At 45.1% G+C, this 27451-nt stretch overlaps 1 protein-coding gene across 1 annotated transcript in view; it reads left to right on the top strand.

The window, feature by feature from the left end:
- The first annotated feature begins 565 nt into the window (after window positions 1-565).
- The window catches only part of CFP (complement factor properdin), a 51483-nt gene continuing 24597 nt past the window's right edge, over window positions 566-27451 (top strand). Inside the window, exons 1-7 of the mRNA XM_033924193.1 lie at window positions 566-710; window positions 1421-1571; window positions 11806-11963; window positions 15479-15649; window positions 17407-17604; window positions 21296-21469; window positions 23907-24098. Coding sequence (XP_033780084.1) covers window positions 656-710; window positions 1421-1571; window positions 11806-11963; window positions 15479-15649; window positions 17407-17604; window positions 21296-21469; window positions 23907-24098 — 1099 coding nt within the window. The 5' untranslated portion in view covers window positions 566-655. The remainder of the gene's footprint in view (window positions 711-1420; window positions 1572-11805; window positions 11964-15478; window positions 15650-17406; window positions 17605-21295; window positions 21470-23906; window positions 24099-27451) is intronic.

The following is a 27451-nucleotide window of genomic DNA, read 5'->3' as shown; positions in this document are numbered from 1 at the left end:
AGACCCTCTTCTTACCATTTCCAGTCTTTTTACAGGGCAGTATGGTGTGGTAATCCTGCTTTTCCTCCAGGTCAGGATACTGGGAGGTTTTTACAATGGAGCCATTAAAGAAATGAATGATGATGAGGGAAAGGTGAAGTCTTTTGTTTATCTAAAGCAAAAATACACTCAATACCACAGATACTTTCACATATATGCAGCTGCTTCATTATGCATCCAGTTTACCCTGGGAAAACCTGAGCGAAGATATGCAAGACATACTGGCCACAGCTTATGCAATGGGTTCTCAAATGAAAGTGCCTTTGACATATCATCACAAATATCTGCATGACTCTACAATAAATACTGGATGTTAATAGCATATTCTGCAAGGCTTGCAAGACTCTCTTATTTTTAGCCATTTCTCCTGTCCCCTCCGTGGCCTTCCTTCTTTGAGTTTCCTGCTTGGCAGAGGAGTAAGCTGCCTGTTGCTGAGGGGTGTGGGATTGCTTTAAACAGAAAAATGCACAAGGGTTGAAGTTCTTCCCGTTAGGGACTTCCTCCTTTCCTTCCTCCATGCCCCCACCACATCCTTTCTTCACTCTGCACAGTCCAGAGACAGAAGGGAAGAAGCAAGGAGAGTGTGAGCACAACCTATGTCCAGTAGCCCAGAGAAATGGTAATTCAGGTTTCACTGCTGGTTAGCTGCTTCTTTGCCATACATCTTTCAGGTAAGGCTTCCCAGGCTGTAATTCTCTGCTGTCTCCCTTGCTGTGGCATCTCTCCCATGGGAGACATTCTGCAGCCTGGGCTGCAAGGTACCCATGAGAAAGAGAGTGTTAAAATGCAGAGAAAGCCCTAGAATGAGGAGGCTACAGTGCAGCTAAGAGATGAGGGTAGGAGCTTTATATCAGAGAGAGCACCGAGTCAGAGAAATTCTTGCAATAAGGGGAGTCAAAATGGGATGTAATGGTGCTATGGCATAGGAGCCTTATATCAGAATAAGTGTTATAAACAAGACAGCAATGCAAGCAGAGGAATGATGATATGTGATAGACTTAAGAAGTGAAGAACGGCAGCTGGAGTATTATAACAGTGAAAATGTTGCATATAAAGGATGGTGTTATGGCCAGCCACAACCTTATATCAGAGAGAGTGATATAGAACAGAAATCCTTGAAACAAGCAGGGTTATCAAAATGTGTAATAGAGCAGAGCTAAGGGGCAATTGCCTTATATCAAAGACCGTGTTGTAACAGAGGTGGCCCTGTAATGAGGTGGGAATAGTCACGTATCAGAGAGAATTCTTTTAAGAGAGCTCTGTAATGGATTGGATTGGGGTGAGGTGATGTAAGGTGTCGTGGAGAAGACTGGTTTCCCCATTGTACATGGTTACAACTGGACACTCTCCAGAGCAGATCTAATCTATATGTCCATTTCAGTATCAGAAGGTGTGTCCTGTTACGGCACCTTTGACAACAGCACTGGGAAATGTCTGGACTTCATCGGGGATGATGTGACAGAGGAAGACTGCTGTCTGAACATCAAATATGGTTTTAAGAGGAGTGCGAATGACCCCTGTGAAGCCTGCTAGTGAGTAAACCATCCCCGTATCTCTATAAATGTACTGTAATATGCTGGGGTGTTGTTGATGACAGGTCCATTGGGTACAGTCAGCTCTTTGTACAATGGCACTGGCTTCAGCTGAGTGCTGTAACTATGTACCTGTCAATTTGTTGATCACCTTTTGAGCACGGATATTCAACTTTAACTCTTAAGCCACTCACTATTTACTTAAGAAAATCTGGTTACTTGGAAATTAATCACACTATGACAAGAGGAAGTCTGTGATTGTGTAACTACAGCACTTGTTATGGCTACAAAGAGGTCACATTTTGAAACCATTTAAGCAGGTAAAAAAAAGTATTCTCTTTGTATACATCACTAGAGCTGTGTGGATGAATTTAATTTCCAAAACAAAAGAAAAAAAATGAACACAATTTTTTCCCTTTCATTTAATTTCAGTTGCTTTAATATATCATACACAAAAACACAGTATAATCAAATAACACTTGAAAAGAAATAAAAAAAACTATTGTGGACCATCAGCAGAGAAGACAGCCAACAAAAATCATAAACAGTGAACTTAAATGTTGTCAGCATTCTCAAAATGTCAATCACAGGTCCAAAAAGATTATAAAGTGTTCTATTAAACAAAACAAAAACAATCTAATTCAAATCCAGTCAAGTCACAATAATTTTGACAATAAATTACCTATTTATCTTCAAGCTCAAGCTGTGCTGGCATACACATTCCTTTCACTTCTTTTGTGGCATTGATGACTACCCATTCCCCATAAACCATTATTTCTGCCTTTCTTGGTCCCCTACTCACCCTTCAGACCCTCCTCTTACCATTTGCAGTCTTCTTAGGGCTGAAGCAATTCTCTTTAGCTCCTACCCCACCACTGCTGCTTGTAAAGATGATGCCAGCCAGCCTGACACTTGCATCTTTTTATTAGATGGTGGAATGTATCATGGAGGGTAATTTTGTAACAGGGCACCTAGGCACAGTTAGCAAATAGAAGTGGAGTCTTTTTCTCTTTCTTTGTTTCTTTAATTTGCAGATTAAACAGAAACCTCCAAGCAGTGGCGTACCTAGGGTATGTGGCACCCGGGGCCCATCATTTTTTGACATCCCCCCCCCCCATGTAAAAAAATATTTTTTGTAATGACCATGAAACAGAATAAATGGTCAGAATAGAAACAGGCAGTGAAAATTTTCTTATATTCCAAACATAACATAACATAAATTATGTCTGAATTGTCATGACATCAGAAGTACATATGGAGTAGTTGCAGGTGATGCTTGGGACAGTTCTGATTGTGTTAGTTCGGTTTTATGTGTTTTTTGAATAGAAGGGTTTTTATTTCTTTTTTGAAGGTTTTGTAGTCTGTGGTCAAGGTCAATAGGTTGTAGAGTTGAGGGTCGAGTGTTGCAGCTCGAATGGCTAGGAGGTTGTCGAACAGTTTTTTTCTTTTGACGTTTTTGGTTGGAGGGTGTGTGAATGGTGCGTGAGTTCTATGTCTGTTTGAAGTGGATTGAATTATTTAGCTGAAGAAATTAGTTACCCCCTCATCCCACACACATTAATTCTCTTCCATTTTTGTTCCCATTATAAAAAACACTGATAAGTTCCCAGAAAAAAAATACATTAAAATAAGAAGTGAAAACAAAGGCCCCTACAGATGAGAACATAACATAAGAATAGCCTAACTGGGTCAGACCAATGGTCCATCATGCCCAGTAGCCCATTCTCATGGTAGCCAATCCAGGACACTAATACCTGGTCAAAACCCAAAGAGTAGCAACATTCCATGCTACCGATCCAGGGCAAGCAGACACTTCCCCCATGTCTTAATAACAGATTATGGACTTTTCCTCCAGGAATTTGTCCAAATCTTTCTTAAAACCAGCTACACTATCTGCTTTTACCATAACTTCTGGCCACTTCATTTTTAAGTTTAGATCTTTCCTTTCAAACAGAGACCTTGCTAGATGTCAAATACAGCACAAGGTAACTTCACATGGACTTAGCTGTGCAGGAAATGTGAATCTCCTCATACACCCACCATATAGTGCAAAAATGTGCAAAGGTCTGTTTTTTTCTTTCGATCACTACATAGCCTAATGCCACACAAGCAGCGCTGTTACAAACATATTCTGTAGGTCAATGCTAAGGATAACAAAGTTTCCTTCCTTGGACCAGAAGGAGATAAACCACTGGAAGAGATCCCAAAACAACACCCAAAGACCCACTCAGTGTGTGAACCAGTTGAGTGGAGTGGACTAACTGGGGGGTGGAAATGGGCCCGGAGTTTGCTCAGCAGAATTTCCCAGACCACCTCTTCCTCTCAACACATTGACACGCTGCTGCCACCACCACCACTAGGAACACCTCACTGGGTAGGCCAGCTATGCTATAAACTTTATAAAACACATTATTATATTTTCTTATAAAGCACATATTTTAACTGAACTCTCTGACATCCTCAGCCTTTCCACTCACAAAAATAGAAGGAAGAAAAGTTCCGAGCCCTATTGAATTGGTTTTTCAATTCGATTTTCCTGCCCAGTTGGGTGATTTTTTTCAAAACTCCTGGTGGGTTTTATAGCTTTTTCACCCCCTTTGGCTTCTCCTAACCACACTGGCGCTGTGGTGTAAATAAAATAAAGAAACAAAAAGGACTTTTCCTCTCTCTGTTAAATCCTAGCTCACGTTTGCAGTCCAACACCAGCTCTGGCAGGATACACATTTCAAATCTGATATATTATAATCACAAAACAGAAAATAAAATTAATTTTTCTACCTTTTGTTGTCTGGTTATATTTCAAATCTTGTTGGTCCAAGGCTCTGGTTTTCTTCTGATAACTTGCTTGCCAGGGTCTCCTTCTTTCTGCATGCTAACCATCCATCTGCCAACTCTGTCCTCCCTTTCCATTTCCCTTCCCTTCCCAGGAAGTCTGGTATCTTTCCTTTTTTTCATCTCCCTCCACAGATCCACCTTTTCTTAAATACCCTTTCATCCGGCATCTCTCCCTCCTTCCCCACCACCCCAGAGTCCACCATCTCTCCCTTTCTTTTCCTAATTACCCTCCTATCCAGTATCTCTATCCCTCCTCCACACCATCCCTTGTGTCCAATTTCTCTCCCTTTCTGTTCCTTCCCTCCCTAAATCCCATGGTCCATCATCTCTCTCCCTCTCCTCTATTTTCAGACCCATTATTTCTTCCCCCCCCCAAAGTTTGGCATATGCACGTCTCTTTGAACACCCCCTTCCCTCCGTGTACTTCTAAATCATGGTCCCCCCCAAAGGCCTGTCCCCCCTTAAAGGTCTGCCTGTCCCCCCTTGAAGGCCTGCACCCCCCTTGAAGGCCTGTCCCATCCCCTTGTAGGCCTGTCCCCCCCTTGAAGGCCTGCCTGCCTGTCCCCCCCCTTGAAGGTCTGCACCCCCCAAAGGCCTGCACCCCCCCGAAGGTTTGTCCCCCATTTGAAGGCCTGTCCCACCCCCTTGTAGCTTCTCCCCCCCCTCTTGTAGGCCTGTCCCCCCTTGAAGGCCTGCCTGCCTGCCTTTCCCCCCCTTGAAGGCCTGCACCCCCCCCATAAGGCCTGCACTCCCTTGAAGGTCTGCACCCCCCGAAGGCCTGTCCCCCCCTTGAAGGCCTGTCCCACCCCCTTGTAGGCCTGTCCCCCCCCTTGTAGGCCTGTCCCCCCTTGAAGGCCTGCCTGCCTGCCTTTCCCCCCCTTGAAGGCCTGTCTCCCCCTTGAAGGCCTGCACCCCCCCTTGAAGGCCTGCACCCCCCCTTGAAGGCCTGCACTCCCTTGAAGGTCTGCACCCCCCCGAAGGCCTGTCCCCCCCTTGAAGGCCTGTCCCCCCCTTGAAGGCCTGCCTGCCTTTCCCCCCTTGAAGGCCTGTCCCCCCCCTTGAAGGCCTGCACCCCCTTGAAGGTCTGCACCCTCCCAAAGGCCTACACCCCCCCTGAAGGCCTGCACCCCCCCTGAAGGCCTGCCTGCCCCCCCTTGAAGGCCTGCCTCCCTTGAAGGTCTGCACCCCCCCGAAGGCCTGTCCCCCCTTGAAGGCCTGCCTGCCTGCCTGCCTGTCACCCCCTCCCCCGTGAAAGCCTGCCTGCCTGCCCGCCCGCCCCACCCTGAAGGCCTGATGCCCCGACCCACCCCGAAGGACCGCTCGCCCCCCTGGCCTTCCCGCACCACCTATGAAGCAGCCGCAGCAGGATCGCGAAGTCAGCGTCAGCGATCCCTGCGCTGCTTCCTGCGCCATGGTCCCGCCCCTCCTCTGACGTCAGAGGAGGGGCGGGATCGCGGCGCAGGAAGCAGCGCCTAAGCAGCGCAGGGTTCGCTGACGCTGACTTTGCGATCCTGCTGCGGGCTGCTTCACAGGTGGTGCAGGAAGGTCAGTGGGGCGAGCGGTCCTTCGGGGGTGGGGGGGACTGAACGGCAAGGCCGGGAGCACCCCCTTAGGGCTGGCACCCGGGGCGCACCGCCCCCCCCTTGGTACGCCACTGCCACCAAGCTCAAACCACAGTTTCTGCCTTTCTTTCAGCATCTCAAAGAGACAAACCCTGAGTTCATAGAAACATAGAAAGATGACGACAGATAAGGGCTATAGCCCATCAAGTCTGCCCACACTGTTGACCCACCCTTTTAAGTCTACTGACCCCCTTGATTATAGTTATACTGCCATTCTATTGACCCGCTCTCTTGTAGCCAGAGAAAGAGCCTGCAATTCATTTCTATCCTGCAAACAGCACAAACAAGAGAGGAAAATGTCTGCAGGAGCTTCTGCTAAGGTGGGAGATCCCCCTCCCCCCCACACATACACACATTTTCTGGTCCTTCTGTGCAAACACTGCTGCAGCTTTCTTACAGTGGACACTTCAGAGTCAGGACCCTACCCTAAGAAGCTTGGATTGAGGAAGGGCACATTGGGACCCTCCTGAGGGAAGAGAAAGTGAACAGGAGACCCACATTGGTAAACTGCCTATACATGTTACATCTAATGAACACCAGAAGGAAACTCTCTTTGGTATGACGCCGCCGATTCCGGAGGAGAGAGCACAAGAACCATCTGCCCTAACTGGATGTTTCCACCTAGTTGCTGAGCTGTTGGGCCTCTCCCTCCAGGATCCCTGCTGATGACTCTCTCCCACGAATGATTCCTGCTGGCTCCGCCTCTCACTGACATCGTTTACTTGGCCGGTATAGAAAAGACTATTTCTAGGCTTTGAGTCATACAGAATACTGTGGTCAGATTTATCTGTAGTTTGAAGAAATATGACCATTTAACTCTCTTTTATCGTGAATTGCATTGGTTGCTGGTTGAAGCACGCATTATTTCTAAGTTGGGTTGTGTCTATTATAAAGGCTTGTCGGGTCAAGCTCCATCCTACCTGACTAATTAGTTTTCTTTCGCTACTCCAAAAACATTCATGCAAAGCTCATGCTTTTTTTGTCTATCCATCAGTGAAGGACTGCAAGTTCAAAAGATTTCATGAATGCATGCTTTCTTATCAGGCTGCTAGTTGGGATGAAGAATTCAAACAATTATCTCTCATGTCTTTCTTGTACTTGGAATTTAGAAGGCATTCAAAAACTTACTTATTTTCCAGATTTTTGGGTAATTAAATTCCGTTATGATCTCTCGGCTGTTAGTGTAATCTTTTGTAAACCGCATAGATCTTCAAGGTTATGCGGTCTAGAAGTTGATTTTTATGTTTATGTTTTATGCCGAAGCCAGAGGAGAGAGCACAAGGACCATCTGCCTCAACCTTCTGTTTCCACCTAACTGCTGAAGTGATGGGCCTCTCCCTCCCAGATCCCTGCTGCTGACTCTCCCCCATGATCGTTTCCTTCTGGCTTCCCCTCTCGTTGACGTCAGTAGAATGCATTGAGCTGCTAAAGCCACAATGAGGATAATGGAGGTGCCTTGTGCCAGCGAAACAGCGCTACAAAGGAGCGCTCCTTCTTGCACTCTTTCGTGTGAACTTTGTGCGGACTGAGGTATAACTCTTGACGTTGTTCTTTTAGGAGACAGATGTTTGATTGTTGATGAGATTGGAGAATTTGCGAACTACCATTGAAACCTTCCAGTAGACTGTATTAGACTGGTCGGTTTTAAATAAAAAAAACAAATGAGTAAATAATATGGGAATCAGCAGAATCAAAGCTATGGGAAAGGAAATGTGGAGTCCTTTTTCTGTGCCGACTGCAAATATCTAGTGGAGATAACCAGTTATCTCATGCTGACTATTCATGGTCAGCAGCCATTTCCGGATGGTTAAATAGCTTTGAATATCAGGCGGTAAGAACATAAGCATTGCCATACTGGGTCAGACTGAAGGTCCATCAAACCTAGTATCCTGTTTCCAACAGTGTCCAATCCAGGTCATGAGCACCTGGCAAGATCCCAAAATAATAATAATAACAGTTTATTTATGTACCGCAAAACCGTGAAGTTCTATGCGGCTTACACAATTTAAAATACATTTGAAATACAATAAAAGCAGAAGGAAATTAGAGAGTAAGAACCAATGGCTAAAACTCCTAAAATCTGATAATTTACATAATATAAAATTTTTACAAATTAATTACCTAAGTACTTTGAGAATAAATGTTTTTAGATGTTTTCTAAATTCCCCATAAATTTCAGTAAAAAGGAGCAGTTGATCTAAATCAGTGTTCTTCAACCACCAGTGCCGGTCCACAGGGCCAGCACGTGCATCAGGCCCAAAACAGTGTTCTTCAACTGTCGGTCCACGGTGCGATCGATGCGGCGTTATCTTCGAGCCAGCTCCCTTTTCCTAACTGATTCAGTGCACAAAGCCACAGGCAGTGGCTCCTACGGGCATCCTGCGCCTGAACCGGAAGCCTTCTTTCTGACGTTGCAACGTCAGAGGGAAGACTTTCAGATGAGGCACGGGACGTGCAAGATGCAATTAGTACTATTATGGGGACGGGGTCTGGAGTGGAGATTGGGTAGAGATGGGTGGGGTCTGGCCCATGACTTAGCCCAGTGTTCTTCAACCGCTGGTCCACGGACCGATGCCGGTCCACAGAATAATTCTTTTATTTTTGCCGGTCCATAGTTGTAAAAAGGTTGAAAACCACTGATCTAAATCTTTGCCCCATGCTGCTGCTTGATATGAAAAAAGATGCTGATATTTTTAAAGTTTGCATCCTTTAACAAGCGGAAAAGCAAAAATCAAATGTGAACTTCTTTTATGTCTATTAGTTGTAAAAGAAAAGAGTTCATTTATATATTTAGGAGTCAGACCAAACAGAACCTTAAAACAAAAGCAACTGAATTTGAATTTCACGCGCGTCTTCATTGGCAACCAATGCAATACCCGATAAAAGGGTGTCACATGGTCATATTTTTTAATCCAAAGATCAACCTGACCTCTGTATTTTGCACCATCCGTAATCGGTGCATATGTTTCTGAGCAATTGCTAAATAAGCAATGTTACAGTAGTCAAGTTGACTCAGTATAAGATATTGCACCAGAACTCTAAATGATGAAACATCAAAATATACCTTAATGGTTCGGAGCTTCCAAAGAGTAAAGAAACCCTTTTTAACCAAAGAATCCACTTGGTCCTTCATTGTTAATCCCTGGTCCACTATTACACCCAAAATTTTAACAGTAGGTTGAACAGGATAATTAAATTTATTAATGCACAATGATATGTTGGTGTCAAATGAGGTGAAGCGACGAAAAATTTCATTTTTTCTGAGTTAAGCTTCAACCTGAATTCAATCATCCATTGCTCCATCAAATCCAATACTTCTGTTGCCTTAGGAATAATTTCAAAAACAGAGGTAGCAAATGGGATAATAATCATGAAGTCATCTAAGTCAAAACAAATTTTATGTTGGTTTTCCTAAGTCCATCTTAATAATGGTTCATAGACTTTTCTGCTATGAACTTGTCCAAACCTTTTTATAACCCTGCTAAGCTAACTGCTTTTACTACACAGGCAATTTAACCAGCCAGAAGATATTTCTGGCCAGTTAAACCACATTGAATGCATTTCCAGGTGCGGACACCTTTACGAATAAAATTTAAAGTGTTAGATTATATATTGTACTCCATGTTTACTGACAACTGTAACGCTGGCATTTTACAATACATGAAATTCATTGTTTTACCCCTGAGGAAGGTAAGTTAATGCCAAAATGTGGGTCAATGTTGGATTCTTTGAACATACGGTATATAACAGAGAAGCTATAATGGTGGCATTGAATGCTGGCATCCCACTTCCTGCCAAGATGTATCGGTGTCCCTTGGGCCTAATACCCGAGTGGTCATATACTTCATCTGCCCTGTGGAAAACTTTGCCAGTTAACTTTATATAGATATTCAGTCAGAATCCATGTGAGCTGAATATCCAGCTAAAGATGGCTGGAATAAAATTGTCCCATTAACTTAAGTTTGCTATTAGCTGACCAGAATTACCCAAGTAACGTTAATGAGCAAGCACTGGAGTGCTGACTGAACAAAGTTAAACTCTCACTATTGGACCACCCTATGTGCTACCTCTGTTTATCCAGGTAAATTCTGTGTGTGCTATGACTGACTTGCCAATATAAATTTTACGGGTCAGTAGGGGGAAAATTTTAAACATGAAACTTGTCCATCGAACTTTCAAAATACACCAGATGAACATCTTGAATGCCGACCTCAGTGTGCCTATGGATTGGTACAGTTCAGTCATATCTCAGTATCATCCTATCTTACACATGCTAAGAATTCATCCTATATGATCCTATGGTATAGCTGTAGCAGAAGCTGAGAAGTGTCAGATGGTTAAATTTATGTGTGCATTAGTATGTTTTTGTGGTGGGGAGGGGGCTGGGGTAGAGAAGGATGGTGCTCCACAGAAAAAAAAAGAAGCCCAAATGTTGGTGTTTCTAGGATAGAAGTAACAGGAAGGAAGAGACCAGGTACTGTATGTCATTAAGCTTACCAGACGTCTGGATTTACCCAGACATGTCCGAGCGGCTTTTCAAAACCCGGCACTTTGGGTTTTGATAAGCTTCCAGCTGGGAGCAACATCGGGAGGACATCTGGGCATGCGCGGATGCAACGCGGTGACATCACACTCATGCGTTTGATGTCATCGGGTCACAACTCTCCCTACAGAGATGCCCTCCCGATGCCACTCCGGACAAGTGAACAGGTTAAGGGGCGGGGCTGAGGCGTGACTCAGGCTGAGCAGGGTGGGGCTGGGCGGAACTGGGGGTGTGGCCATGGGTCCGGATTATACTTCCGTAAAATCTGGTAACCCTATATGTCATCATTGTATATATCAGCAATTGTCAAGGTGTGTATAGAAATATTCTTAGTGACAATACTAAATCCAAATTTGGTGAAAGTGGGTAATAAATAATAATACTCGATATAAATACTCCACTTTATAGATTAGAGAGCCCACTCTCAACGGAAGAAAAAGCCTCAGGTTTTCTTTAGGTCGGGCACGAATGCTCAAACCTCCTCCACCAACGTCATCGGCAAAAAAACTTCCGAAGAGAATGTGCAAATTACCACATAACGCTTAGTGCGGGACTAAATTAGCTATTGCTTCTATTTGTGAGGGAACCAGTGATGTTTAAATGATAGCCAACATTTCACGGTCATAAAATGTTTCTTCAGGGCTTATTTACTTTCACTTTTCTCCAACACCTTTTGAGCTGCTTGCTCTTTCTCGCCAGCGTTGGTGAGAAAGAGCAAGCTGTGGAATAGCTTGGTTGGTCAAATCCGAAAATGTAAAGATAGGAAAATATTGAAAACACAATTATATGTAGATGCATTTTTCTGAGAAATTGATTTTATGTAAGGATTGAATCTGTTTGTCTTGTTTTAACCTTGTTCTGAATTTTATAATATTTTATGTATGTAACTATTTGTAAACCATTTTGGGAATAAAACAGTGTATAAATTTTCAAAAATAAAATAAATAAATAAAATAAGCTGTGTGCACAAATAAGCGATGCACACTGATTTGTATGCACAACTTAAGACCAAAAATGAGCAGAGATGGCCAAGGTATTCTTCTTTGCTCTTCTTCTTATACAACTTAAGGCACCATATACAGAATTTGGGGGTGAAGCACAAAGCAACTACAAACGAAACCAAGAGAGACAATATTCCATTCATCTTGTAATGCAATATTAATCAATAGATAGCTAAGTTTCACCCATATGACATCACATAAGGCAATTTATAATCATGTGACCTCTCTCTCAGTCCAGCAGAATGGAGTGAGTGGAGCCCTTGGCAGGGCTGTTCAGTGACGTGCCTGGAGGGGGTGCAGCAGCGCAGAAGAGAGTGTTATGGACAGGGAAGCTGTGAAAAGGACCAGACTATGCTGGAAACTAGATCCTGCACCCAAGACTGTTGCCCACGTGAGTTTCATTTGGGAACTTAGGGCTATATTCACTAAGCCCACCGATCAACTTCCAACCACTTAGCAACCCCTTTGCGACCCAATTTTCCTCCAACCCGATTCATTAACCTCTGTCCCGATAGAAACATAGAAACATAGAAAAAGACGGCAGAAAAGGGCTATAGCCCACCAAGTCTGCCCATTCCAAATGCCCGCCCTCTGGTTTCACTCCTCTAGGGATCCCCTGTGAATATCCCATCTTCTCTTAAAGTCCAACACGCTGTTGGCCTCAATCACCTGCAGTGGGAGTTTGTTCCAATGATCCACCACTCTTTCAGTGAAGATCCTCAGATCTGTGCATGCAAATGAGGGAGAACGGCATTCAAATGTAGGCAGGCAGCGATTCACAAAAAAAAAAAAAAGAGGGACACCAATTGGGCTAACCAATGCAAAAATAAGAGACTGCTGAGGGCCAGTCGCTCAGGTCCTTTCTGACTGCCCTGCCTTCTGCCGCCCTGCTCTCTGCCCTGCATCTATGCTCTCAGCCACGATCTCCTGCCTGCCCTGATCTCCTGCTCTGTCCCCCATCTCCTGCTCTCACCCCAAATCTCTCCTGCTGCCCTGACTCACCACCCTGCTCTCGCCCCGAATCTCTCCTGCCGCCCTGACTCTCCTGCCCTTCCTCGCAGTGCAAGCCTGTGGTTTTAACCCGCGAGCTTAAAGCAGGTTAAAACCACAGGGTTGCAAAGAAAAAAAAAGAAGTTTCCTGCTCTGTTGGAGGCAGATGGTCTGCGCATGCGTCGGGATCACTATAGAGCGATCCGGGCACTTGGTTGGGAACGTGATTCTGATCGCCCTCATTTGGATGGATAGTGAATTAGCCCCCTGGACACGGATCAGATAGATTTATAAACCATTTAATCCTTTAAAAGGCCCAAAGCAGTGTACGTACAATGAGTTCAAGAATACATAACACAATATAATGAATAACAATAAGTAATGCAACAATATTCAGGTCTATTTAAACTGATATTTATGAAATAAATAAATTTTTAAATTAATTTTGGTGGATAGGTACTGGCTGTGTGTGGAGTAGTAGGTCTGATGGGAAAGGATGGCTTAGGGAATCATGAAGAAGCACTGGCTGTAAAAAAGCAGCACATGGTATGGGAAAGCCTAGTAAAGCTGCACACAGGTGTCTTTAAGTAGTCTGGTGGGTAGGTTAGTGAACCATAGAGAGGAGGACCCAGGCCCATAAGCCTCTCTAAACATTACATTTAGGGTGGAAAGTGTGAGCCCACAAAAAACCTACTATACTGCCATATAGGTGTGGAAGCAGTGGCATAATGAGGTTGAGAGGTGCCTGGGGCAGTGGCGCCCCTCCCCCACCCCTTCTCTGCCTTCCCGCCCCCTCCTGCCATGCACATGCACTCCTCTTCCCTCCCCCCATGAGTAGCAACCCCAACATGCTGTTTGCACCCAGGGCTGGATTAATGGGTAGGCAGGTGCCTAGGACCCGAACCCACTGAAGAAACAGAGGACTCAGGTATTTGGGTTTTTTTCCTTTAGCAACGCAGTCCCCCCCCCCCTCGGGATATTGACAATACCGCCCCCCCCCAGGAGATCGACAACACCACCCTCTCCCCCCTGGCATCGATAACAACGAACCAGAATAAGTGACATCGGAGGGGGTGGACCGGCAGATGCAGTCATCGCGGGACCTTGCAGCAACTTCGCGCGTCTGCCAGTGCACACCCTCTGACATCACTTATTCTGGTTCGTTGCTGTCAATGTCGGAGGGGGGGGAAAGGAAGCCAGTGTTTTGATCTCCCGGGGGGGGCTCCGGTGTTGTCGATCTCCTGGGAGGGGGGGAGGCTAAGCGCTACCGATCTTTCCCGGGGGCCCACGTTGCCAAAGGAAAAAAAACCCACCTGAGTCCTCTGTTTCTTCAGCGGGCCCCCTCCGATGTAGAAGGATGGTGGAGGGAGAAAAAGGGGCCAGGGTGGTGGGGCAGGGTGATATGGAAGGGTGGTAAAGGGAGAGAAAGGGGGCAGATGCTGATGGAATTGGTGTGCAGGGAAAGGTGAGAGAGACATAAGGGGGAAGGATACTGGTTGGAATTGAATTGAAGGGAAAGAAAGGTACTTGTGTTCCTAGGGGCCCTCAATAAATTAATCCTGCCCTGCTTGCACCAGCATTGGCTTTTCCTCTGATGTCACTTCCTAGGCATGGGTCCAGGAAGTGACATCAGTGGAAGAGCCAACAATGGCGTGAGGGGCAGGTTGGGGTTGCTGCTCGCGCCTGGAACGTTAGAGAGGTATGGGTAATGTGACCATATGTCCCATTTTGAACGGGACCATCCTGTTTTTAGGTAGCCTGTCCCATTCTCCCCAAGTACAGCTTCGGGATGCCGAAATGTCCCATTTTCAGAAAGAGAGCATTGGTAGCTGGCCCACCGTGTCCTACTCTGCCGCTGCTGCTTTCCTGAAAAAGCAGCGGCGGCAGTAAACTTTAAATTGAATCATCACGGGACCTTTCTGCACCTTCCCATGGCTGCCGGTCCACCCCCTCCGACGTCACTTCCTTGTTCTGGAGCAGAGCCGGGAGCCGCAGGGAAGTACAGAAAGTTCCTGCGATGACTATGTCTAAATTTACAGCAGTCCAGGGTTCCATTCACCCAAAACCCCCTCTGTGGGATCCATTGCTGCAGCTCTTTCATCCTTTGGGCAGCTGGCAGCATGAGTGAACACACTCTGCCTTTGGCGGCCCAGAAGCTTTCTCTCTGCTACTGCTTCCTGTTGCCTGTTCCTTCATAGGCAGGAAGCCGTAGCAGAGGGAAAGCTTATGGGCTGCTGAAGGTAGTGTGTTCACTCATGCTGCCAGCTTACTGAAGGATGAAAGAGCGGCTGCCTTACCAGATCCCGTGGAGAAGAGGAACGCAGGGGGGTTGGGTCGCTGGGGGATCGCAGGGGGGTGGGAGGGGGGCATTAGAGAAATGCTAGACCGAGGGGATGGAGATGGAAAAAAGAAAGATGCCAGACCCCCGGGGCAGGGAAGGGAAGGGGAGGACAGAAATGCCAGACCATGGTAGGCAATAGGAGGAGGAGGAAAGAGGAGAGAAGAGGAGATATCAGACCACAAAAAGGGAGAAAAGGAAGGAGACAGATGGACAAAAAAGATAGGAAAAATGATTTTATTTTCAACTTAATGATTGAAATATGTTGGTTTTCAAAATTTACATCTGTTGTCTATGCATTTGTTTTTATTTCTCTGGTGTTGTACTACATGCATGCAGAGTCTGATGTCTTACCTAAAAACTAGTAGATGTCCTGTTTGGAGGAAAAAAATAAATGGTCACGTTAGGTATGGGGGAAGGGAAGGGGCGTGCATGTGCATGGCAGGAGAGGGCGGGGAAGAAGCAATGGAACAATATGATATCAGCTGGTTCATAGGGTTACGTTGTGTGAAATCCTGATGGATAGGCTGTATGGTGGGCATATACTAATAAGATCCTGCTCATTTGCGCTCTTCCAGAGAATGGAGGTTGGTCCAATTGGCTTCCATGGTCTGCTTGTTCTGTCACATGTAGCAAGGGGATCATGCAGAGGAGGCGGGAATGTACAAACCCAGCACCCCAGTGTGGTGGAACTTGCCATGGAAACAACCAAGAAACTACAGTGTGTGACATCAACCAGGTTTGCCCAAGTGAGTATGTAGAGATGTTTTGATCTTTGCATATACTGTAGGTGTGCAAATAGATGAATATATCTATATGTGTCCTTATGTTTCTGAGTAAATATGTATGTTTATATCAGTATGTTCATATGTCTAAGTAAGTATTTTTGTGTTTATCTTCATTTCTGTGGGTGCATGTAGAAGAGAATGAAGCGCACAGGGCAAAAGAAGAGATGGAACTAGATAGATTTATAAGTACAAAATTATAAAATTAGATCACACCTACAAGTGCATGTGTTGCAGTAGGTACTGGTACAGTGGTCATATTTGGGGTAGAATTGTGATTTAGGTGCATGTTGTTTATAATATGCATTTACACCTGTTCTCAAGCAGGTGGGATTTCTACAGTAGCGAGTTAGCATTTTAGAGAGACATATAGACACCTTTGTGTCTTTAGAAATAGGGGTCTTTTTGCTTTATTAACCTAGGCAACCCTGCTACACAATTGCCCTCGGAAAGTTGGAGAGAGTAAAAAAATTGAGAAACAGCGTATGAGAACAAAAGCATAAACCTGAGCAGATGGTATGATATAGAGAAATAGAGCATGCGAGAGACATGCAGAGAGTGAAAGTCAGGAAGAAGTCAGAAAACATAAGCAGTGAGATGTCAATATTCAGACAGGCACATCCTGGACAATTTTTTTAATTGGTTAACCATATCCAGAATCTACAAAGTCTGAACATCCAATCTAATGTTAACTGCACAAAGTTGTCCAATTGACTTCTTTTAACACCTCAAGTAAATTTTGAAAATATTTTCTATTGATCATCCCACCCACCTTTCCAGAAACCCTCAAAGTGCTACCCAAATGATTTGAGTTGCTGGGGGTCATTATTTAGCAGTCAATGCTCAGTCTGATGCAAGTGATGGTTTAAAGCAGTTAAGAGCACATCTAAATCACCTTAAATTCTTTTATTGGGCCTGGCAATGATCAAGACATTTTCAAAATCTCTTGAGATGTTAAAAGGAGTCAATTGGACAATTTTGTGCACTTAATATTAGACTGAGTGTTCAGAGTATGTGGATTCTGGATATGGCTAATCCGTTAAAGTTGTCCAGGACGTGGCTATCGGAATATTGTCCAATTGACTTTCAGCCTGCTATTTGGTCAGTTAGATTTATCCAATAACCTTTGCTGGCCAACGGTTAAAATCATTGCTGACCATCCGAAGTTAAACTGTGACCCAAGAATGCCTTCATCACTGCCTCTTTTTATCCACAAACTTTTGTGTAGGATGCCGTTTGCCCACACAACATTTAACCGGCCAGCGGAGTTGAAGTAAATTTTCACCAGTGATTTATCCAGTTAATAATCCAAGTTAGTCAGACAAAGCTTTTAAATATCAACCTTTGATTAAATGGAGGTAGAGGGATGTTGAATAATGAATGGCTGAACTGGTGAGGGGGATAAACAGAACTTTACTGGAGGGTGTACAGATAGCAGATGAATGACAGATGGATGGAGATAGCGAATAAGAGGCTGGATGAATGAATAAAATGATACACATGGGGAATGTTTAGCAGATGGATGGAAGGTTGGCTAATGGGAAAAGATGAAGTGAGTGAATAAACGGAAGGCCAGATGGAGACCGGATCAATGCAAAGTGGATGTATGATGGAGAAAGAGAGTCTGGCGGTATGAAGGAAGAAGAGTTGGAGAATGTACGTATCCGGGAAGAATGTCATACCTTCAAGCTGGCTGACCCTGCTTTTTCTTTCCCTTCTAGCTCATGGAGAATGGGGAAACTGGGGTTCTTGGAGTGCATGCTCTGCCTCCTGCACTAAGAAAGGCTCGAGTGATGTGCCAAAGTACCTGCGCTACCGCCAGTGCAACAACCCTCCTCCTTCCAGCAACCCCCCGGGCATATTCTGCCCTGGACTTGGACAAGAAGAGAAGGCATGTAGTGGGCTCCCCCCCTGCCCAGGTAAAACTCTAGAGGCCCATTGTTCATGCTGTGGATGAAAAGGGCCTTGGGAAGTCTCCTGTTGGATTATATTAAGGTTCAGATGTTGCTAACAAGCTACATTTTGTCAGGATATGTACTGTAGATCAGTTTATGATTGTCTTTCCTTCCCCCTCTTATAACAGGGGCCTTAGAAGCCATACCAAATACATTGAATAAACACTTGGAATTGTTTAAAATTGAATAACAATCTGCCGATTGAAAAGGGCAGATTTATTTGGAATTGCCCTCATACTTAGACCCAAAGCTCAAAAGCTTTCTATGGCAGTAAGACTCATTAAATCAGTCTTCCTACCACAGAAAGCTCTTCTGCCAATATTCAATAGGGTTCTCCATGGCTGCTACTGATCCTTGTAGCAGTCACAGAGGACCCTATGCAAGTGCAAAGCATGGAGCTCATTAGTATTTAAATGAGCTCTCCTTGTGATGCACAAAAGGGACCCCCCCTTTCTTGTACAGGGCAAAACTTTCCAGCAAGTCTGGACCTGCCAGTAGCACACAACATATGCAGGACAACTATACCCATTACAAAAAAAAGGCAGCAGCCTCTGCTCTCCTTGGAAGCCCCAATCTCCTGTGCCGAAGGACTCCCCGAAGCTGTCTGCAGCTTCAAGATGTCTCTTGCTGCTCAACTGTACAGGGATTCCCCTGCCGCTGAGCTGATCATGGCTCTGGAGCTATGATCAAGATGGCAGGAGGGAGAGCAGCCAAGGTGGCAGGAATGGGATGGAGCTGACGGGGAGGGGAGGAGCTGGGCCTTACAATGTACTCTTCTGAGCAGGCGCCAGGCACAGGTCCTCCCCCTTTTATGGGGCGGCTCCTCACGAATAGCATGCATTTAATTTGCATGCTACTGTGCTGAGCATCACCTGATAAAGAAAAATCGCTCACACCACAGTATTTAATATCATGGTGTTGGAGCTTTGTGCATTGGGGGGCCTTAGCCACTACTTCTACAATTCCTAAGCCCTTAGGGTAGGGCTCAAATTGACAGTGTATAAAACCAGTCAAGATTGAGAAAACCAACTTAAGCTTTGCTGAATATTAATTTTTTGTTTGGATTTAGTTCACACCTTTTTCAGTCTTAGCTGAGGATGAGTTACATTCAGGTACAGTAAGCATTTTCCCAATCTCTGGAGGGTTTATAATCCTAAATGGCCCTTTCCCCAAACTGCAGCAAAAACTGGCCTTAGGGCTTGCTTATGCAGGTCATTCCCAAGGGCTAAGGCCATATTTAGTGCAGGGCAAAATGACCTAGTTTTCCCTGTAGTTTATGGCAGGGGTGTCTAAGTCCCTCCTCGAGGGCCGCAATCCAGTTAGGTTTTCAGGATTTCCCCAATGAATATGCATGAGATCTATTAGCGTACAATGAAAGCAGTGTATGCAAATAGATCTCATGCATATTCATTGGGGAAATCCTGAAAACTCAAATGGATTGCGGCCCTCGAGGACCGACTTTGACACCCCTGGTGTATGGCCATTAGTGCTTGAGCCCCTACCACTACCCATTATGTAGACAGAAAAGGCTCACATGCTAATCACGCGCTAATCAGTTAGTGTGCAGCACTGAGCATGCCCACTCTCTGCCCCCAGAACCATGTGCGTAGCACGTGCTGATTCCACAGTTGCTGCGGGATGCCTCAGCATGCCACCCTAGTAAGCCCTTTTCTCCTGCAGTGAGCATGCGTTAGTGCTTACCGCAGCTTTGTAAAAGGACCCCAAAGGCTGTGCCTGAGAAAATGATCCCCAGATATTCAACGCTATTTCATCAGCCAGACACAGCCGCAAACCGGCTCGATAGAATATCGGTGCTTGACTGCTAATATTTAGCAGGAGATAACTGGTTATCTCTGCTGGATATTAGCAGTAAGCACCCAGTGCATAACCAGCTATATAAGATCGGAATTTGCCATAAAGCTATTAATAGAGGTGCTTGGTGAAACCCATTACAAGAAGTCGCAAGCAACAGCCATTTCTGTGGCGGGTCCTCCGAAATGGAATGCTTTGCCAGGATGTTTGAGGCTATGTAAGAACAAGATGTCTTTTAAGAAGCAATTAAAACACATCTGTTTGTGAGAGCTTTTTACTAGGCTAGATTTTGTTAGTCTATTTTACTGGAGGTCAGTTTTTGTCACCTTATTTTACTGAAGTTTTACTAGTTTTAGGATGTTAGATCATTGTAATGAGTCAATGTATTATGTTGTCATGATTATGTGTGTTTACATGATTATGTATGTTCTCTTTGTAAACCGCTTAGGTTTTAAGCGGTGTAGAAATTTTTAAAAATCTAATATAATAAAATGGTAAGCCGCGCATGCGCACCTCCTATGCGTGCGCCGGTTTTCCGTGAGCTGTAGCGACCCGCAGGTAGGAGTGCGCATGCGCGGCTTACGGTTCAGTTTTTCGGTCTGGCCTGATCCATGCCGTATTGCATTTTTTAGTTGAAAGACGCAGCGGTGGCTCCTCTCCCGATCCTCGCCAGCGTCAGACTTCCGACGCAGGTGGGGATCATGAGAGGAGCCACCGCTGCGTCTTTCAACTAAAAAAGAAAATACGGCAAGGCGAGCAGGCCAGACCAGACCCAAGCTCAAGACCGCGGGAAGGGAAGGGGGGGCCGACAAAGAAGAGGACTCCAGCCGCGAGGAGCCGAACGGAGCAGCCAGATCGCAGTAGGCCAGAACGCGGGGGAGGGGACGAACGGAGCAGGCAAGATCACCGTAAGAGAAGGGAAGGGGTGGGGGAAATGCTGTAACTGCTGCACAGGGACCTAGAAGTGAAGACAAATACCGCTGCTGCTGCACAGGGAAGTCGGGGGGGGGGGGGGGGAGGGAAATGCTGTTGCTGATGCTGCTCCACAGGGAAGTAGGGTGGAAATACTACTGCACAGGGAAATGGAGGGAAAGAATGACAGACAGACAGCAGGAGGGAGGGAGACAGACAGAAAGGAAGAAAGACACAGGGGCAGGGAGAGGGACAGAAAGACAGACAGAAAAAGGGAGCCAAGGAGAGAGAGAGAGAGAGAGAGAGAGAGACAGAAAGAAAGAAAGACAGACAGACAGACATATATTCTAGCACCCGTTAATGTAACGGGCTTAAAGACTAGTAAATAAATAATTTGGTTAGCACCAATGCCTAACTGGATAAGTTTAGTGGGCAAATAGGACCGCATAAATAACTTTCCTCCCCCTCACTTTTACCAGGTCACGATAGAGGTTTCTACCGTGGTCCGGAGCAGCATCGGAGCATTTAGCACTCCAAGCCATGGTAGAAACCTCTATTAGTAGGGAGGTTTATCTTTAACTGCTAAAAAGTTAACTGGTTAACGTTGATTGTCAGCATAACCGGCTAACATTTTAGTGGTTAAAAAAATACCCTGGATATTTAATAATGGTACTGGAAATGGCTCAGCATTGAATATCTGAGTTTAACGCCAGCGGCGGACAGCATAAACACTGCCCACCGCCAGCTGAATATCGGACCCTGAAAGTTTGTATGAGCACAGTGGCTTAGGTTAAACTGCTTGTACATCACCTTGGTTGAATCTCTTTGTAAAGACAATTCATAAATCCCAATAGATAAATATATAGAGAGATGCCAATGTTTTGTTCATTGCACCCCTTTTTCTGCTTTTATTACATGGTGGTTGATCCAGTGGATGGAGGGTGGGGAGCATGGCAGAAGAATGATGAGTGTTCAGTGACCTGTGGGATTGGCGTAGAGACAGAGAGGAGAGAGTGCAACAATCCAGCACCACAACACAATGGAAGGGAGTGTGTAGGTGCCAAGATCAGGACCACTGTCTGTAACACTGGATTGCACTGTCCAAGTAAGTGGTGGGATAATGTGATTATATAATACATAGGGAAACCTATGGATGATAGATTATAGAATGATTGATAAAGAATTAATAAGATGATGGATGAAAAAATGACAGAATGATAATATATGGATGAATGAAGAAAGAAAAGTAGAGAAATATATAGATGGATAGATGAAGGGGGTGTTTGGTAAAGGATGGATGGTTTGACGATGGATCATTAATTGACTAGTGATTTAACAGTTGATACATGGATGGTAGATCAGTGATAGAGGGCATAATAATGACTGTACGGATGAAAAGATATGAGAGCTTAGTAGCTGGTGTGGATGAGCTGGTTCGATAGACTATAAGAGAGTCTTTATCTGCCTTAATTTTTCTATATTTGTATCTTTGACATTTAGGGATTCTGCATGAATTGAGCATGAATGTAGTTATAATGCATGAGGCCTGGTAAATGGATGATACAGGTGGACAGACTGATGCCAAAATAAATGAAAAAATTTGTATACAGGATAGGGATGGAAACAAAATGCATAGAGAGAGATATTGAAGGAATAAAGGATGGTTGAATGTTGATGGGTGGGTAAACGGACAGGATAATGATGAAAGGATGAGTGAAAGAAAATACACAAAGGAATGGAGGAATGATTGTATACTTCTCCCTCCGTATACACGAGGGTAAGGGGCAGAGCCCTCATTGAGGTTGCAGTTTAGCCACCTTATGGCAGGTGGCGCTAACTTGCTATGTAAGAGGCTGAGTCAGGTGGGGATGGTGTTCAGGCCAGACGATGCAGAAAGGCCCTGAGGCAAGTGGTCTCCAGGAGAGAAATCCTCAATGCAGAAATCTCTTGAAGGATGGGCTGCGGGGGGAGGGGGGGGGGAGTACCAGCAAAGTAAGGAGTGGCCCTAGCTCAGAGGTTTGCACTCTGTAGAAGCCCATGGATTGCATGAGAAGGAACAAGGACTACCAGGGTAAAGGAGTGCCTTTGTTTTTCTGTGAAGACCCAGATCCTGAGTGGCCTAGTTTTAGCCAGGTCTGGATTTATGTATGAATAACTGGAACCCACCTGCTAGTATTTAGTTTCTGCAAAAGTTTTTCAGCCTGTGATGCTTGGGTAGAAGAGTATGGGTACACCTCTCCATTAGTCTGAGGCTTTTCTTTCAATTAAACAATATAATTCCTTGCTCTGGCATTTGTTTGGTGGTGCTTTATGGAGTGCTTTGCTCTTTTGTTTTGAATAACTAGAACTGCACTGAAGAAGATAAAATTGTTAAGAGAGAAGGAAGTACTGTATTTTTTTTTTTTTTGCTTCATAAGATGCACCTGACCATAAGACGCACCCACCTGTAGAGGAGGAAAAGCCAAGAAAAAAATTCTGAACCAAATGGTGTACCCTGTACCCTGTCCCCCCTCTGGTGGTCTAGTAGTAGGCTGGGACAGAATACAAGCACGTCTAGTGGTGGGCACGTCTAATGGTAGACACGTCAAGTGGCAGCCAGCCAGCTAGCGCCCAACCCATAGCCAATGCCAAGCCAGCCAGCCAACCCTAAGGCAGCCAGCCAACTAGCCAACCCACCCCCCAAGCCAGCCCCCAGCAAACCCCAAGCCAGCCAGCCAGCCACAAGGCAACCAGCCAACCCACCCCAAGCCAGCCAGCCAGCCCCCAACCAACCCCAAGCCAGCCTACAGCCAACCCCAAGCCAGCCAGCCAACTAGCCAACCTACCCCAAGCCTGCCAGCCCTCAATCAACCCAGACAGCCAGCCAGTCCCAAGTCAGCCAGCCAGCCCACAGGCAAAGGCAGGCAGGCAGGCACACACCCCCGGTACCTTGTTTTGGCATCCCAGCAGTCCAGTGTGTTTTCCACTCTCATGCCTCAGTTCTCCTGCTCTCTTCTGGCAGTGACAGCGGTGCACGAGGCAGGCGTGCGCTTTTTGCATGCCTGCTTGGTCCCGCACTGTACTCCGAATGGCTGCCTGTCAGTTCTCATCCCGTGAGAACTGACAGGCAGCCATTCAGAGTGCAGGGAGGGACCAAGCAGGCAAGCAAAAAGCGCACGCCTGCCTTGTGCACCGCTGCCAGAAGAGAACAGGGGAACCGAGGAAGGAGTGTGGAAAGTGCGCTGGACCGCCGGGATGCCAAAAAGAGGTAAGGGTTATTTTACACTCGCTCCTTAAGACTCATCCTTATTTCCACTCCCTTTTTGGGGGTGGAAAAAGTGCATCTTATGGAGCAAAAAATATGATAAATGTTGTGGTTATTGCCCAGGGCAGAAGTAAGTCTTTAACAGGAACAGACTGTCTTGCTTTGATTACTTGTTCACCAATGAAACTTTTCCTTTGACTTTATACTGCACTTTGCTTGTGTCTTTGAGGTCCTGCAGCCAGTCACAAGCCACTTTGCCACAGGCAGGTTGATCACAAGTCTCACACTCTTCTTTCAGTTGATGGTCGCTGGTCAGAATGGTCTGAGTGGACAGAATGCGTGCGGCCCCTGCGAGACAAAATCCAATGCACCAAAGTAGCTGGACAGCAAAAGCGCACACACCTATGTGAGCGGAAGGCCTATGGGGGCCTGGCCTGCAAAGGCCTCCCCACAGAGATTCGCAACTGTTACAACACCAAAGGCTGCATCTGTGAGTAATTCCCTTAGCTTTCTGCACACGTGCTGCCCCACCAAGAGAGCTCAGGCAGCAGCAGTTTAAGCTTCCTTCTCACACGCATTGCCCCACCATGGAACAGGAAGCAAAACAGCAGATCACCAGAGGTGGTACAAAGACAGTCCAATTAGAACAACAAAAGCTACAAACATCAAACCCTTCATCCAGTCCAATTAAAATGCAAACATAAAGGCTGTGGTTCAGGGGAGTCTGAAAATTGACTTCTGAGCAGCCCAGTACTTTCAGCTGCACAATCTGTCCAGAAAGATATAGTGATGCCAACATGAGAATAGCCATATTGGGTAAAAACAATGGCCCATCTAGGCCAGGAACTTGCCCAAACCTCTCTTAAATCCAGCTACACTAACCACTGTTACCACATCCTCTGGCAACAAATTCCAGTCCTTAACTACTGAGTGAAATAATATTTCCTCCTATTGGTTGAAATCAGTGGAGTTGGAAGTACTGGTATTTTTATTGGATTGGATTAAAGTTTTATTGTACTATTATCTAATTGAACTTTCTTCATTCATTCATGTAATCTGTTTTAACTCTTGTGTATTAGGCAGACTCTCACCTTTGGTTTGGTTGTTTGTTTGTTTTTTGCTTGTCCCCACACAACAGGAACAACACAGGGAGAAATATAGGATTTGTGAATTCTTCAAAGTCAAAAATCGAGCCTAAGAATTGTCTTTCTAGTATGACAGACACTCCATTTCTGAACCTTCGGGTAGTTAATCCCTTCTTCTGAGAACTCTTGTAGGAAACTTCATTTGCATACTTTTTTGCTCCTCTTCTCTTACCTCTGGGCTGTCCTTCAACTCCTCAGTTGTTTTCCTACAAGTGAGATACCTTGTTTCCCTGAAAATAAGACTGTGTCTTATATTAATTTTGGGTCCAAAAAAACGTACTAGGGCTTATTTTCGGGAGATGTCTTATTTTTTTCATGTACAATGATCGTCTCTCCCTTCCTCTCCTCCACCCCAATCCTCTTTCCTCTCTCTCTCCAACATGTGCAGCATCTTTCCTACCCTCTCACCCATCCCCTTGTGCCTTCCCTCTACAGCATCTATCCCTCCTTTCCATCTCCCCCCCGTGAAGCAGAACCCTTGAGCAGCATCTTCCTATCCCTCCCTCCTATCCCCCTCAGTGAAGCAGAACCCTTGAGCAGCATATTTCTATCCCTCCCATCCCCCTCGCATAGCAGAACCACGCCAACCCTCCCACCGTGAAACTGACATACCTCCCGCCAAACAACAGCATGGGCAGCATTCTATACAGGCTGCTTCATGGCCTTCTCCCGCTGGGGCCTTCTCTGTGCCACGTTGCTGATGACATCATTAGTGATGTGGCAGAGGGTAGGACCCGGTGGGAGAAGACCACAAAGCAGCCTGTTTAAAATGCTGCCGACGCTGCTGTTTGGAAGGAAGTATGTCGGTCTCGCGGTGGGAGGGTTGGCAGGGTTCGGATGGGAGGGAGAGATGGAAAGATGCTGCGCAGGGGGATGGGTGGGAGGGAGGAGCGCGGGGACATTTGAGAGGGGCTTCGGGGGCGATCTAACTAGGGCTTATTTTTGGGGTAGGACTTATATTAAGACCTACCCTGAAAATCATGCTAGGGCTTATTTTTGGGATAGGTCTTATTTTTAGGGAAACACGGTAGTAGGAGCTTGTCTTTTCTGTTCGTGTTTATTTTCTCTAAATTCGAGTCTCTTTTGCTCTTTTCATTTGCGAGGCTTTCAGTGCTGCAGAGGATCCCCTTAGTGGGACAGCTCTGGCTGCGGGAGAGCGCAGACTCTGAGGCTCCGTAGCAGTTTCCCAGAATCAAAGCCAACTGCTTTCTCCCCACATTAGGCATGTGCAAGGTCTGTGGAGGGGGTGAGCTCTGGCTGGTGGATCGGGCCCATGGGGTAGTCAGAAGACACAAGCAGTCCAGATTACAGGCTTGTTGAGGTTGAGATTCTCCCTGTAAGCTGTTTGCAGCTTCCACACTTGCAGCTCCCCGAACACAACATAGCACAGTGAGTAATGGACTGATAGCCTACTAAACCAAATTGGGAGAGAGGGGGTGTCTTTAAAATTGTTTTTTCTTTGTTTCTTTACTTCAGTTTTTATGGAAGAAAATGTAAGAGATCTATCTGAACCGGAAATGGTTTTCAAGGATGATGAGGCAGAGGAATTGAAAGAAAGCTCGGTGAACCTTGAGTATTGCATTCAGTTCTGGTCTCCTTATCTCAAAATAGATATAGCGACACTAGAAAAGGTTCAAAGAGCGACTAAGATGATAAAGGGGATGGAACGCCTCTCGTAAGAGGAAAGACTAAATAGGTTTGGGCTCTTCAGCTTGGAAAAGAGACAGTTGAGGGGAGATATTATTGAAGTCAACAAAATCCTGAGTGGAGTAGAACGGGTACAAGTGGATCGATTTTTTTTTTTTTTTTACTGCATTAGGATTTACAAAGACTAGGGGACACTCGTTGAAGTTAAAGAGTAATACTTTTAAACCCAATAGGAGTAAATATTTTTTCACTAAGAGAATAGTTAAACTCTGGAAAGTGTTGCCAGAAGATGTGGTAAGAGTGGTTAATTTAGCTAGTTTTAAAATATTTTTGGACAAGTTCCTGGAGGAAAAGTTCATAATTTGGGGGAAGCCACTGCTTGCCCTGGATCAGTAGCATGGAATGCTGCTATTTTGGGGGGTTTTATCAGGTACTTGTGACTTAGATTGCCCTCCATGAAGACAAGATACTGGGCTGGTCTGACCCAATAAGGCTATTCTTTTGTTCTCATGTTCTGTAAAGGCGCATTCCATGAGAGGGGTTTATTTATTTATTTAAAAAATTTTTAATCTGCCTTTATCCAAGGCGACTCACAAATTTCCATACATAATAAAATGAACATTTTAAAAAGAGACATACATCAAGTAGAGGAAGATACAGAGTCACGATATATCATCAAAATTCAGCAGGACTACGTCTGAGCAATTATCAAGTAACATTATTCTTCAGTTCCAGCACATAGCTTTCCAATAAAAGCATAACTCAAAAAAAGTTAGATATACACTTAAAGAAAGCTTGGACAAACAGATGTTGGTTTTTTTTTTTTTTTAAACTTTATATTTATTCAATTTTTCAAATTTCAAAAAGCAAACAAGCTTTGTGTCTTATGTTAATAAAATTATTAACATAAATTATAAACCTAATATTACTTAACCCAGTGATTAGGCTATTCCTTATTTAAACCATTATATTTAGTCCACCACATTAAGAGAGATCTAGGAAAAGTTATTAGTGGAAAACTTATTCAAACTAGAAAGCGGCAGTTATCTGC

Source organism: Geotrypetes seraphini, chromosome 1, assembly GCF_902459505.1.
Source record: "Geotrypetes seraphini chromosome 1, aGeoSer1.1, whole genome shotgun sequence".
Classification (NCBI taxonomy): Eukaryota; Metazoa; Chordata; class Amphibia; order Gymnophiona; family Dermophiidae; genus Geotrypetes; species Geotrypetes seraphini.
Note: the sequence above shows the minus strand (reverse complement) of the source record. Positions and strands in the feature narration are given on the sequence as shown.